The sequence below is a fragment of the Leucopleurus acutus genome (genome assembly GCF_964270905.1).
Source record: "Leucopleurus acutus genome assembly, chromosome: 17".
NCBI classification, from domain to species: Eukaryota; Metazoa; Chordata; class Mammalia; order Artiodactyla; family Delphinidae; genus Leucopleurus; species Leucopleurus acutus.
In genome coordinates this window covers 32,917,321-32,933,189 of record NC_139159.1, presented here as the reverse complement: position 1 = coordinate 32,933,189, position 15,869 = coordinate 32,917,321, and the positions used below count along the sequence as shown (strand labels likewise).

At 39.6% G+C, this 15,869-nt stretch overlaps 1 protein-coding gene across 1 annotated transcript in view; it reads right to left on the bottom strand.

Annotated features, from left to right (window-relative positions):
* The window catches only part of LOC309974252 (uncharacterized protein), a 29,156-nt gene extending 13,489 nt beyond the window's left edge, over positions 1-15,667 (bottom strand). The window contains exons 1-4 of the mRNA XM_082858788.1: positions 15,604-15,667; positions 11,015-11,096; positions 8,967-9,181; positions 1,768-1,810 (exon numbers count right to left, since the gene is read on the bottom strand). Coding sequence (XP_082714914.1) covers positions 1,768-1,810; positions 8,967-9,048 — 125 coding nt within the window. The 5' untranslated portion in view covers positions 9,049-9,181; positions 11,015-11,096; positions 15,604-15,667. The remainder of the gene's footprint in view (positions 1-1,767; positions 1,811-8,966; positions 9,182-11,014; positions 11,097-15,603) is intronic.
* Between the last annotated feature and the right edge of the window lie 202 nt (positions 15,668-15,869).

Below are 15,869 nucleotides of genomic sequence, written 5' to 3'. Positions count from 1 at the left end.
GTCTGAAGGATAACGAGTTGATAATTGTAGCTTGCAGCTTCCTCTCTCCTTTCCTTTTTAGGACAAACGTAGAGCCACTCGATGAAGGTGGTGGGTCCCTGAATAACTGAGCAGAACACTGACCCTCAGACCACCAAAGTCCACACTACACTCCTGAGTGAGTGAGAAATGAACTGTCCATGTGTTGCTCCACTGAGGTTTAAGGTTTATTATTTAGTGTTTAACTAACGCATTTTTTCTTTAAACCTCAGTTGCCTTCTCTGTAAAATAAAGTCTTTGAAAAGGATCCACTGTAAGTTTTTTCCCTTGCTTATGTTTTTATCTTAGTTTTTAATTCTCGGAAACATTGTGCGCATTTTACCTTTTAAGTTAGTAAGTCTACTTTTTTTCCCACAAAGACGGGTTCTTCAGGTTATGGAGAAGTCATAGCAGACTGTTGCTTCAGTTTAAGATACGCATTCACGTATGAGATGAGAAGGGTGAGGACCCAGAGAAACGCCTTTGACAAAGGGGAGGAGAGCATACTGAAGAATGTTTAGTAATAAAGAATTCAGATGGGAGAAATGGATGGGTTACATCTAACAGATTTGCTCAAAGGAATTCTGGAAAGGTAAATATGTGAAAATGTATAGCAAAGACATGAAATGCCTTTTGGTCCCTAAATGGATTTCATTTCAAAGACGTACATATTGCAAATACATGTACCATAACACTTCTCTGTCCACTTCTAGAATTTTCTTTACAGAACATCTGCAGAGAGAGGATGTCATTCCAAGATAATCGACTGCAAGTTACTAAATTAAGATAAAAATGTCCTTAACCTTGAACAGTTTTTAAAGAGATTTTAGAAGAAAGGAGCCCTCCAGGGGGTTGTATAACTATATAATTGTACCCTTTCTAAAAGGCTATTTACAGATACATAATGTTTCCCCTCCATTCTTTAAAGTAAAATATAGGATAAAAAAAATAGTTTGGGGATAATATTTGTTTGGGACAGCAGGCACTGCTAATCAGTACCACTCTCTCCTTATTCCTTACTATCAGAGCCCTGGGTTAGGAGACCCCATTATCCTTAAGGCTAAGGTGGCCAGTTTAAAATCCGAGCTGATGAGATCTAAGTGCAAGTCGGCTGACCATCTGTGGTAAAAAATTTGCTCTCTGAGTTAGACACTGCCTTTTTTTTCTTACTTAATTTCTTTTTTTTTTTTTTCGTTTTCTTTCTTCCTGCCCAAATTGTTGGAACACTATTGGAGATTCTGGGGTCATTTTGAAGCTATGTGGACGTGCTAGAGATGTGGAAGCTGGAAGAGCGAAGCAACCCAGTCCCCTGGTGATGCCCTTCAGCAGCTGGACTAACGCTAGAGGGACTATCTCCAAACTTCCTGCTACCCGTGGAAAGTAAGGTAAATCACTCATCCACTTTCTGTTACCTACTAACTGATCCAGAACTCTAACCTCATGGTTCTAGAACCCTTCTCAGTATCCCATAGTCATACTCATGTTCCGGATTCCTGATCATCAGACTTGCTTACAGCAGGTGTATGGGGAGGGCGGGCTCTTCTGGAAGCCCTCATACTTCCTCCCCTACCCCCACCACACACAAATAATGATCTTTATGTCCACTCATCCTTCTATCTACACTCAGAGGCCAGGGCCCCCAGGAAGGCTTCCCTGACAACCCTTTACTCCTCTCTACAAGCAGAAAGGATAGAGGTGTGGGCTCTGGAATCAGACTTCCTAGACTTGAATTCTTAATCTGTTACTTACCAGTTTAGGACGTGGGCAAAGTAGTTACCTTCTCTGGACACCCCTGTAAAAGAGGAACACTAAGTAGCACCTATGTACCTTACTGAAAGGATTAAATGAGCAAATGCAGGTAAAGTTCTTATAATTTTTTCTTGGGTCAATCAATTCTAGCTGCTATTGTTACCTTTGGCTAATTTAGGGCAGAGTCCCTTTGCCCTCCTTTGGTTCTCTGGGCCCATCTCATTCACAACACACACAACTGCATACTGCATTCACAACACACACAACTGCATACTGCATTCACAACACACATTACCGCATACTGCAGAGTTTTGAAAGGTGGTTCTCAAAATGTGGTCCCTGGGCCAGCAATATCAGCCACACCTGGGAACTGGTTAGAACTCTGGCACTGGAGCCCAGCAATCTGTGTTTTAACAATATTCTCAGGCAAATCTGATGCACACTAAAGGTTGACGACAACTGAGAACATCTGTCTCAGACTCTCCTGGAGGCATTCACCAAAAATAGAGTTACAGGACCTTACACCTGACCAGCTGGAGAAGGGGTCTAGTAATTGCCCTGGTTATCATGCTTGTCATGATTTTTCAGCACATAAATGTTTGAGAATCACTGCCATTTTGAATGTGTGTTTCACTTGTCTGTTTTTCCAGTGGACTTTACTTCCTTGCAAGGAAGGTTTGTGAAGATTTGTTGCTGTTGTTTGCATTATTAGTTTTATTATGCTAATTCTAGAATCTCTGGTGCATAGTGCAATCTCAGGCAGGAAGTAGTGGCTCATTAAAACAGGTATCCCAAAAGTCTTAGTAGAACTTCAAGACTAATTCCTTCAGGAAGAGGTAAAATTGTCATTAGATGCAGATGATATGATACTATATAGAGAAAACTCTAAAGACTCTACATGAAAACTACTACAACTGATAAACGAATTCAGCAAGGTAGCAGAATACAAGATTAACATACAGAAATTGGTTGCATTTCTTTATACCAACAATGAAATATCGGAAAGGGAATGTAAAAAAACAATGCCTTTTGAAATCACAACCCCAAAAATAAAATACTTAGGAATAAACCTCACCAAGAAGGCAAAAGACTTATATGCTGAGAACTGTAAGACATTAATAAAGGAAAGTGAAGATGATTCAAAGAAATGGAAAGACATCTCATGTTCTTGGGTTGGAGGAATTAATATTGTTAAAATGCTCATACTACCCAAAGCAATCTACAGATTTAATGCGATCCCTATCAAATTACCCATGACATTTTTCACGCAATTAGAACAAATAATCCTAAGATTCATACAGAACCATAAAAGACCCAGAATTGCCCAAGCAATCCTGAAGAAAAAGAACAACGTTGGAGGCATAGCCACCCCAGACTCAGACAGTACTCCAAAGTCACAGTAATCAAAACAGCGTGGTATTAGCACAAAAACAGACATATGGATCAACGGAACAGAACACTGAGCCTAGAAATAAATCCACACACCTCAGTTAATCTTTGACAATTAATCTTTGACAAAGGAGGCAAGAATATATAATGGGAAAAAGACAGTCTCTTCCGCAAGTGGTGTTGGTAAAGTTGGACAGCCTTATATAAACCAGTGAAGTTAGAACACATCCTTTCACCATACACGAAAATAAACTCAAAATGTCTTAAAGACTTAAACATAAGACATGACACCATAAAACTTCTAGAAGAGAACATAGGTAAAATATTCTCTGACATAAATCATACCAATGTTTTCTTAGGTCAGTCTCCCAAGGCAATAGAAATAAAAATGAAAATAAACATAGGGGACCGAATCAAACTTACAAGCTTTTGCACAGCAAAGGAAACCATAAACAAAATGAAAAGACAACCTACAGAATGGGAGAAAATATTTGCAAATGATGCGAACAGCAAGGGCTTAATTTCCAAAATATACAAACAGCTCATACAACTTGATGACAATAAAAGCAAACAACCCAATCAAAAAAATAGGCAGAAGACTTAAAGAGACATTTCTCCAAAGAAGAAATACAGATGGCCAATAGGCACATGAAAAGATGCTCAACACTGCCAATTATTAAAGAAATGCAAATCAAAACTACCATGAGGTACCACCTCACACCAGTCAGAATGGCCATCATTAAAAAGTCTACAAATAACATATGCTGGAGAGGGTGTGGAGAAAAGGGAACCCTCCTACAACACTGTTGGTGGGAATGTAAGTTGGTGCAGCCACTGTGGAAAACACTATGGAGGTTCCTCAGAAAACTAAAAATAGACCTACCATATAATCCAGCAATCCCACTCCTGGGCGTATATCCAGACCAAACTATAATTCAAAAAGACACGTTCACCCTGATCTTCACAGCAGCAATATTCACAATAGCCAAGACATGGAAACAACCTAAATGTCCATCAACAGATGAATGGATAAAGACGATGTGGTACATATATACAATGAAATACTACTCAGCCATAAAAAAAAGAATGAAATAATGCCATTTGCAGCAGCAACATGGATGCAACTAGAGATTATCATACTAAGCAAAGTAAGTCAGAAAGAGAAAGACAAATACCATGATACCACTTATATGTGGAATCTAAAATATGACACAAATGAACCTATCTATGAAACAGAAACAGAATCAGAGACATAGAGAATAGACTGGTGGCTGCCAAGGGGGAAGCAGGTGGGAGAGGGATGAACTGGGAGTTTGGGATTAGCAGATGCAAACTGGTATATATAGATTGGCTAAACAACAAGGTCCTACTATATAGCACAGGGAACTATATTCAATATCCTGTGATAAACCATAATGGAAAAGAATATGAAAAAGAATGTATATACATATGTATAACAGAGTCACTTTGCTGTACAGCAGTAATTAACACAATGCTGTAAACCAAGTATACTTCAATAAAAAATAAGTTAATTAAATTTTTAAAAAGATTAATTCCTTCAGAAGAACAAGTACTACACATTCACAAAAAAAGCACCCCTTGAAAGTTTAAATTTTTGAATTTCTTTGCCACTTCCTTAGTTTTGATCATCTTGGACAATACAGTTTTAATATTGACTTTTAAAAAGAATTGTGTTTCAGTGTTTGCTATCCTTAGAGAGACAGAAACAGATAAGTACAACTAAATACTTATTTTTCAGAAGTCTGAAAAGTATAAGGGAAATGAAAGTAATGGTATCTTCAAATGATTTTGGGGTATGTTTCTAATTTCATACTTCTGATGCAATTCAAGATTAAAACTGTATTAAGACATTTGAGACATGACGCATTGGTATTAAATGAATTTAATTTTGTGTAAAGTGGTAGAAATATTTTCTTCAGCAAACATACCTGCAGATATAAAATCACAACCATAAATCTACAAAAAAGCAAGCTATTGAATGAAATCTGATTGGTTATTTCCCTGCAGTATGGATCTGCTAATAATTTAATCTACTACTTGCTAACAGAAGCCAAAATTTAAATATACATATATATATGTGTGTATATATCTACCTCTTCAATTTTAAATCATTCATATATATGAACAAGTATACATACACATATATAACAATTGTTCATACATATATATATATATATATATATATAAACAATTTAAATTAAAGAAAGTACATCTGGTGGCCTATTTTTCCCCCCCGATTTCTAAAGAACACCATATTCTGTTCTAGGCAGTGGAATGTCAATCCACCTTAAGGGTTGTTCAATGAGCATATCTGAGAAACCACTGGTTTAGCCAATGATGTACTTATTGAGGGAGGCCCTAGTGCCACTGTCAAGAGCTTATCCACAGGAGAGATAAGAAGGTACTTGTTTGGTTTGTGAAAAGAAAGAGTAGTGAGAATGGCAGGTAGCTGCAGGCTGATGACACGTGATGTCCATATATATGTAGAACCAACACACCCATAATTGCACCGAATTTCCATACCCAAATCCAAAGCCTTTATATCATTAATCCCAGGCAAAAATGGTAAGATTCATGTGTGTTACTATCCCACGGCTTCAAGATGCCTATAAACTCATATGAGTATGTCTTAGTTTTATCAGTGGAGGACAAACCAGGCTTCTATCACCAAGCCCCATTCCATAACAGGCAAACCAGTCCAAGACTTCTCTGAGTGCTGCAGGAGAGTCTATGGAAGGGGCACTCACTCCACTGTGATGCCTAAAATGCCTTTGCACAGAGTAAACATTCAATACATGCTGAGTGAACTGGTGTCATAAAACAGGTTTATTTCAGGGAAATTCCATTCAACAGGCTGGCATTCCTTCCTACCCATCTTAACTGTTAAGCTTGCCATCAGACAAAAATTTAATTATAAAACGTTAGAGCTGAGGAAATTTTAGAAACTATCTACTCTCCAGAGGTATACAACTTTAATTTCGTGGTAAAAATCACTAGGAGTGATTTAGGAGTCTATCAGACCTCAGTCCAAATTCCACATCTACCATATTTTGGTGAGCAAATAACTACTTCTGAGGCTCTGTTCCATGTATGCATTATGGGATATCATAATAATACATACATTACTTGTATGACATTATGGGATATCATAATAATACATACATTACTTGTATGACTATCAGGGGATGAAATGACAAAATCCATTTGCCGTGGTCGGCTAAGTAATTTGCCCCAAGTAAGCACTCAAGACATTACCCAATATTCATAGCGGAGAGATGAAAACAAAACTCTGGGACTGATGCCTACCCTAGTGGCCCCAGTGGTCATAATGACTTTCTTCCATTCAGCCTGCTCTCTTCTCACTAAGACTAAGGAAGAGAAGATGAACAAATTAGGAATAACAATTTGAAAATGGTTTTATACTCCCTGAATGAATGGAATTATAATAAAATGATTCATGAGTTCTGCAGAAATATGATGAGACTTTAGATCTTTATGTTAGTTCTCTACAAAACCAATTTATGGCCCTAAGATGTACCTTCCTACCCAGCCCCATCCTTACCAGGATCAAACATCATTGTAAATGGAAAAGTCAACCACACATAATCAACAAGCTAAGTTACAAGTCAGTGAAGTCTCGGAGCTTTGATAGAGAAAATTCAGATTTATCATTATATGTAAAAATAAGATGATATGAAAAACTCAATCTAAAAAATATTACCTGGAGATCTATAATCTCTACAATAGTGCTATAAAAAGTAAAGAGCTAGAAATCTATTTAGATGGTTTTCCTTATAAGAAAGCACTTTCTGTATAACTTTTAATGTACTATTGATGAGAACAATTCAACAAAATTCAAATAAATATCTGCAGATGTCCTACGAGAAGAAAAGAACAGAGTTAGATGTGACAGGGGATAACTGGACTTCAGGATGAGTAAGACCCTATACTTGACCTCAATAAATTAACATGAAATACAGTGGATGAGTCATGTACAGAATGTCAGAATTCTAAAAGGCCAAGCTAAGTACCAAAAGGAACACGTGGGGACTCTTAAGAAGGAAATAAAATATTGGTTAGTTGATTACGAAAAGGCAGAAGGGAGTAGGTTCCCTTTGGCTGCTCTTTGAAGAGATCACTTCCTTTCCCCCCTAGTCCTGAGGCTAGGGTGGCATGGGCAATAGAGGAATGTGGGGACTGAGAATCATTTCTACTCTCACCAGAGTGGCTGGAAGCAGATTTTCTTACCAGGATGTAGTAGTATGCTAATATTTAAGGGTTCTTGAGGTCAGAGAGAAGGGTTTGAATACTCCGGCTCCATCTCTTGCTGTGGGTCAAGTTTCTTACCTTTCCAACACCTCGGCGTCTTTATCTGAAAATTGGGGACGATGATAATGTCTCCCACCTGAGTGTGAGAACTACATGATATAGTGCATACGCAGGGCTAAATTTGGTGCCTGGCACACAGAAAGTGCTCAGTACGGCAGGCGAGTGTAGTGACAATAAAGGCAAAGATGACAGGGGTAGTGCCGGTGTTGCTTCTGCCCCCAGAATAGGCTCTGACTGGGAGAGAGTTAAAGCACCTTTGGGTTCATGGGGGTTTATATATAAGCAACGGTTGATCAATGTGAGCTGGTTGTCCAAATGATTATGTGCAATCTAAGAAAAAAATGGGCCTTGGATCTGCTCAGCTACTTAATAATATTAGCAGCGGTAGTAGTCAAAGAAGCTAAATTTTATTAGGTGTTTATATGCCAAACAACGTGCTGAACGTTTTAAAAGGATTTACTCACTTATTACAAGGAGGCTATACGCTAGGTCCTGATAATGTTATTCGTCTCTTTCAGATGTTGACTGAGCCTCAGACGGGTTACAAAAGCACCTAAGATCCCCTTGTCAGTACATGACGGAAATGAGTTCAAATCCAGCCTGTCTGACTTGTTCTTAATCACTAAGGTATGAAATTAAGCATGTTGCCCTTTGCCTGATTCTCCTTCTGAGGCCTGAATATTTCACTTAGCTGAGTGCAGAAGAGAGAAAATTCTCTCTCCTTGACCCAACTTGGCATCAATATCCAACTCCCCTTCTCAAAATGGGTTTCTTCAACGAGCAGCAATGAATGCCGGGTCGTGGACCAGTCACCTTGATGACTAAGAGTCAGACACTAGGGAAAGAAAATGCTTTGTGACAAACCTACCCTTGTACAGAAACAAGACAGAAATGGGGGGACAGGGCAGAAGATAATGGAATAAGGCACATACGAAAAACAGCACCTGGCATCATGATAGTAATAATAATAATAGTAGTAGTAGTAGTAATAGTAATAATAATAGACTTTACTATGCTCTAGGCATTGTATTAAGTGGTTGGTGTAAGTGACTTCATTTTAACATTGAAAACAAGTCTATGGGGATGAAATATTATTAACATCATCTTATAGGCAGGAGTATTGAGGTTCAGGTAATCAGGTAAATTGCCCAAGCTCATATGGTTAGCAAGTGGAAAGCAGAGATTTGAACCAGCACCTACACTCCTAACCATTATGCTATAACCATTATGCTGAAGACATAAGAATTCCAATGGTCTTTCCCCATAACCCACTCCTGCACTCCAGACTTAAATAGTCCAAGATCAAGAGAGAGCAAGCTTGGAGTTGCCACTCTTCAGTGAGTGTCAATCATTTCAAAACAGTGTATTTGCCAACAAGATGCAGTTCCTGTGATAATCTTCTCAACCAGCTATCAAGAAACAGGAAGCAAAGATTCAAGTAACAGTATGTTCCTACTTACGAGGAAGGTGGGACAGCACAGTTGACACTGGGCTTAACTGTTCTGGAAAACGTGGTCCCAGTAGGCATACACGCTGGTACATTTTCCCCACCTACCAAATACAAAAGAAGTATTTCATTTCCATGTTGCTCTTCAAAGTTCCACCTCATTCGTGCCTGTCATTCATCCTCTGGCCTCTTCCTGTCTCCATTTCTGTACAGAAAGGTGCTGAGTCTCTGCTCTCGGATACGAAAAGGGTGTGTTAGGAGAGGGAGCCATGGTACCTCAATGTCTTTTTTTTTTTCATCTTAATTCTATTATGCCAACTCCACTGAACTTAATTAGAGTGAATACAGAATTACACAATTACCCTCTGTTCTAGTCTTCAGCTGTTATATTTTGATAAAATTTACGACATGCTGCTCTCCCCTTGAACACCAGATGAACACTAGAAATGGATGTGTGTTGACATAAAATCTGTTATAATTACAATTAAAGTATAGCTTACATAATGATAGTGTTAACATAAAATTATAGATGTGTAGAGACAACGTGGTCATGCATTTTTTAGTATAAGTACATGCTTAGACCAATATCTGTTAGCGGAATGAAGATGGAAGAGAATTTTGGTTACGCCACAAAGGCTGTTTAAGGACTTGCAGATAGCTAAGGGGAACTCAAAGACCAGTAAGATAGTACTTCCCCTGCCATGTTTGCAATTGCAAAGTGAAGGGAAGATGTGAAAGTAAGTACCCCTATGGAAATTACAAGACAAGTACATTTTTTTCCTTGAGTACCTGGTAAATGCTTAAATTCTAATGTATATCAGTGATGCAAATTTTCAACTGAATTTGATAAATCATAAAATAATAATTATACATATATGTATATAAAACTGCATGGAACTAGACAGTTCAGAATTACTTCTAATTAAAGAGGTACCCTATGACAACTAACTTAAACCTTACAAAATATGGTTCCAAGTACCCTATCAGAGTGAAAAGCAGGAGACTGAAAGGTTTAGTGTAAATGTTTGTAGTCATGGTGTCTTAACTAAAACTACTGTGTCACAAATACTATTAAAATAATTGTGACATTTTATTCACTTTTACTGCAAACAACAAAACTATAGGTATTTTTTCATTTCAGGTAATTATTTTAGCTAACAGTTATTAAATGTTTTGAGAAGACAGAGTGCTAATTGCATTACTTCATTTTACCTTTAAAATAGCGCTTCCATGTAATTATTCTTAATATCTCCATTGTATTAAAGTGTATCTCTAGTTTAGACCTTTCTTCAGAACTGCAGACTTGTGTATCCAACTGTGTACTCAGCATCTCTACTTGGACGTCACGAAAACATCTCAAATCTTATACCTCCAAAACTGGTCTTTAATCCCCCAAACATGCTCTACCCCAAACTTTTTCCATCTTAGGTGACAGTAACCACACCTTTCCAGTTCCCCAGGCCCTAAATCTCGAATTCACCCTTGACCCCCTCTTCCTTTCCATTCTTGCATTCAATCTACCACGAAATGCTGTCACAACCTTCCCAATGTGCCACTTCTGAGAATTACCAGCCGCTAGCAGCCTGGTGCAGGCCACCAACATAGACCTCGAGGATCTTGTAGTCGCCTCCCGAGATTCTCCCTGACTCCACTCTCTCCCCACATCCTCAAGACCACAGATAGAGTTATGCTTTTCAAACAAGAGATAGTTCATGCCACACCTCGGCTAAAATCCTGCCCCTGGCTGCCTACATTTAGAGTAAAAGACACAATGCATGTGATGGCCTCCCAGGACTTACCCAATCCATCCCATCACACATCCGACCTCCAGCCCTCCTGCTGTCTCTTCCTCCCCACTGACTAAGTCAGCCAGGGTGGCCTCCGTGATATTCCTCCAAGCTGCCAGCATATTTCTGCCTTAGAGTTTCGGGACTGGTTATTCTTGCTCCCAGGGAGTGGTCTCCCCATCATACATTCTGACAACTCCCTCACTTCAAGTCTTTGCTCAAATGTCAACTTATAAAATCCACCCTGACTACCCTATTTAAAATCAGAACCTACCTGTACACTCCTCCAGCACTCCCAACCCAAGCCTCTTCAGTGAGCTTCACATCCTTTTCCTTATCCCGTAGCGCCCATCAACCTGTGACAAAGCATAGAATTTATTTATAACATCCATTTCCACACTAGAGTGTAAGGAGGGAGAAAGCATGCAAGAAGGAGCACGCAGGCAAAGGCTCTTCTCTAATTTATTCATTGATACGTCCAAGCATAGAGAACAGGAAGATGCTTAATAAATAGTCCTGAAAAAGATACAGATGAGGAAACTAGTAGTAAAGCTCAGAAAGTTTAAGTAACTTCCTCAAGGTTCTAGAGCTAGAAGAGGGTCACAGTAGAATTCACACTTGGGGATGTCTAACTTCAAATCTCTTAGCCTCTCTGCTATCTTTTTTTTTTTTTTTTCTTCTTTGCGGTACACGGGCCTCTCACTGTTGCAGCCTCCCCCGTTGCGGAGCACAGGCTCCGGACGCGCAGGCTCAGCAGCCATGGCTCACGGGCCCTGCCGCTCCGTGGCATGTGGGATCTTCCCGGATCGGGTCACGAACTCTCAACCACTGCGCCACCAGGGAAGCCCCTCTCTGCTACCTTAAGTCCATGCAATTCAGGATTTGTTTTAATCAGTGCCATGGAAATTCTCACTCCACTGAATAGGATCACTAAAGTCTTCTCTGTCTAGATTTATATATATATTTTCCATTTAAACAAAGGAAACAGAAGAGGGGAATTCATCATGGGTTATTCCGGTAGTTTTACAGCAATGTTAGCAATAATGACATTTAAGTAATAGTGATATTTAATGATAGCATAATAATAATAAAATAATAGCTCTTAAATGTATTGAAGAAGAATCGCATGCTAAACTCGGTGCTAAAATATTTCCATGTATATTTTGTGCAAAATCCTTATGAATATTCTATCAGATGAGCTTTATGTGTAACTCCACCAGGCATACTTCTCTTATTCTGCTTTCAAAGATAAGGAAATTGATGAGAAGTGTGGTAACCGTTTGATCAAGATGAGACTGGTAATAAGTTGTGAGTATGAATTTAAATTCAGGTCTAACTCCAGAATTTGATTCTCAATCCATACATGAAAATTCTGATAATTCCTTTGATAAGGGTATGTTTTCTCCTGGAAAACATCCCCCATTATGTCTGCCTGTGCTCATACCTTCAGGACACAGTCAAGTTTGAAACATGATAATAATGTTTAAATAGTGTGCTTTAATAAATGGAAATATCTTCATCTAAACAATAACACAAAAAGGCAGGCTGAGCCCTTTGAAGTGGCTTCGTTGCTATCTTCCATCCAGAACAAGAGAAGGAATCAACAGCTGCAGAGTAAAGAAAGCATGAAACCCACAGATGGAGGATTCTGTAAATGACCAATTACAAGACTATTAAGCCACACTTTCATAGCAAGAGGCAAAATATTCCATTAAACTGAAAATTCTTGTACCCCTCACTCCAAGGCCCACACAAACATTAATGTTGCATTTATTAGGATGTATTTCCTGTGCTCTATCAACTTGACTTTCAGCAACTGTATTAATACAGTCCTTTCGCTTTGCACGTATATCTGAATGATGGATTCCGTTACTGGAGTTTTGTAGAAAGAGTGGAGTAAATGAAGTAAAGTTTGGAAAGAGCCATCATAATCCATAATGATGCGCACTGAATCAGGACAAGAAGAAACCTCTCTTCTCACTTATTTGAATGAAAATTCTACTATATATTTATTGCCTCTGTACAGGGCCATGTGTTGAATAATGGAAAACAAGCATCTTTCATTTGGAGGTAGGATTTGTGTGCTCAAATTTCGATGGGCCTGCAGAATTAATCTTGTTTTAGAAATGAAATAAAATGTAATTTCTTACTGTAAGTAGATGTGGTTAAGCAACTGGCAACTTTGATGTCTTTAAATCACTGCAGTTTCAGGGTAGGCAAATCTATAATTATTTCAAGCACTTCTTTATTGGTGCAACAACTGAGCAGTGTACATAGTGGTCAACAACCTGGGCATTGTCAGACGACTCTAAGTTTGAATCTAGACTTTGCCACTCACCAGCTATGTGACTTTCAGCTATGAGAATCACTTTCTTCAGCTTTACACTGTGGATTATTATATGCCCTTTGCAGAACTACTGTAAGAACTAAATGTATATGGGCACAGTGGCTCATAGTAAGGGCTCAAATTAGTACTGTGGTCACGACTAGTAGTACTGAAAAGAAATTAGAACTTCTATTCTCATAAAGTGGGATATGTGTCCCTTTATCATTGTAATTTCATATCATTTTACTTTTGACCTTATAATTTAATAGCTTGATCCAAGAAACATTTAGCAGTAAATATAATTGAAAGAAGATTACCTGTCAAACATGAAATACTGTAGTATCAAGTGTGCTGGCACAATACTCTTCTCAGATAATTAACCTGTAAAAATGTTATTGTCTTCTTTTTAATTGAGCACATTGAACATATATATTTACTGTGCCAATTGGCGAAAGGTCCATTAATTAATCAGTCTAACTATATGTTGCATAAACGTCTTCTAAACATAATCGTATATGTATTTTATTTGTTGGGAAAATGTGTTTGAGATTGTTCTTTTCTGCCTATTTAAAGTAAAAGAGGATGAGAAGTAGAGTTAGGCTTAATGTACTTTGTACTCCATTATGCCATGAAAATGCTTCTGTGCCCTGGAGACAACAACAAAAGATTTGCTTTAATGACAAGAATCAAGTATGTTCTAAAGCTTCCAGGTAGGAGGCGTATAGGTTGCAGTTTATATCAGAAGTCTTTGCTCTCTCTCTCAACTGCGTCTAGATGGGAAAGATGTGGTCACAAATGCTTCAAGGTGATATAGTAAATGTTGGAAAAGAGGGGGGTAGGAGGCAGAGTGTTGAATATCTCAAACCTGAGCTAGAAGGATTTTATTTAAAGAAAATAGCGGATATTATTTTTCACTTAAGGAATGCCAGTCAGCAAACCTGACATTAATGTAGGAAATTAGCTCTTTTAGCTATGATGCTTTCAAATGCACATGGCTGAAAACAAATTCAAAATAGTCAAAGGAAATTTAAAAACAAAAACCAAACAACAACAACAACAACCTCAACAAACAAGTACTAGAAATTCAGGGATGCAGCCATATTCAGATACAGCTGGATCTGGAAGTTCCAGAGTATCAGCAGGGTTCCAGCTCTCTCTCCATTGCTTAGCCCTGCTTACCTCTGCAAGACTTTATTTTACAGAAAGTCTCTTCTTGTGCTGGATGGTCACTGGGAGTCCCAGAGTCATATCTCCCCAGCTTAGAAATTCCAGAGAGAAAAGACAATTCTTCCATTTTGCTCTGAGACAAAAGTCCTGGGGAGCAGTCTGACAGACTTAGCCGAGGTCAGATGCCTACCCATGAGCCAATCACCTGCTTTACTGGAGTTCAGTCCCTGGGCGACTCATCCCCGGGGCTCGTTGAGGAGGCAGGATGGCATTATCTGGCAGTGCTCCAAGAAAAGCCTGCTGTTTTTGTAAGATGAAAGGGGAGAGGACATGGATAATGAAACCTGTATCTGCTTCTGTAAAATCCACAGAATCTTACTCCCTGCCCTGTGTCGATGACCATGCAGTAAGCTGATCCAGGAGGTCATTTTTCCCACAACAGTCTTTATATATATGACTAAGGAACACACTGGTAAAAGAATATGGGAGAAAGTCTGAGTATGACAAGTCAGCTAGACTGATATTAACTAAAAAAGCTGTGTGAAAATATCCTTAAAAAGTTGCCCCCAACTCACTCAAAGTCCAAAGTTGGAGCTGGAAATACAATGTCATGGAGTTTGGATAAGAACAGGTTTTCTCCAAGCTGAACTATGACACAGAGATTAGAGACTTCCAGAAACTATACTTTTTCAAAGAAAAAACATCACATGAGAAAAATGAGGCCTAGAAAAATTAAATGACTTAAGCTAATTAATGGCAGGACTGAGACTAGAGTATACTTTGGGTAATTGGCTATGGCCTTTTTTTGTTTTTGTTTTTGTTTTTGTTTTGTTATCACTTCAGAACGAGACAAACTTAAAGAAAGGAAACACAACCAAAACTCAGTGGTTGGAAAAGAGATGGATGTGAACGCCCACTTGTTTCTTACGTATAAAGTTACCCCTCGCAGTGTTTTGGAGGAGAAAACGCTGGCTCTTCCCAACGTTGGTTACATACACAAAGATTCCAAAGACAAGACAAGTGCTTTGCAAAGAAAGTAACTAGAACCAGCTCAGTTCCCCGCGCCGGGTCCTACGTTCCACGGTCAGAACCACCAACTGTATCCCCCCGGGGAACAAGGTGATTCAGAAAAGCTGGCGCCTTCAGAGAAGGGAGAAAACTTAGCCGGGAAGAGAGTCAGGAGTAAACTGGCTCAGCTTCTTGCTGGGGTCTGAAACGATCCCAATAGAGTCCTTAAACCCCTCAGGTTTCCCCAATCAAGCACCCTCGCCTCCAACCTGGGCCACCCCAGATGAGTATCAGACGACAGAAGTCTGACGAAGAGCTGACCACCCCACGAGAGGGACCTACGCGCGGCCGCGCCCACTCACCCGCCGCTCCCCGGGAGACGGGAGACCAGCCCGGGGTCCAAGTCCTGGGCGTGGCAGACTCGCCCCTCTCCGGTCCCGGCTCCAGCTCACCCCGCCGCGGCTCGCCTGGGCGCCGCCATCTTGACCACGAAGGGGGCCTCGCGCCAGAGGCCCCTGAGCGGGCGCCCTGAGCGGAGCCGGAGCGCCGGGGAGGCCCAGGTCGGCGCCCTACGTCCCCCGCGCGCTCCCGCCCCGTCCACGAGCGACGAGAGTCCCGCACGCAGCGC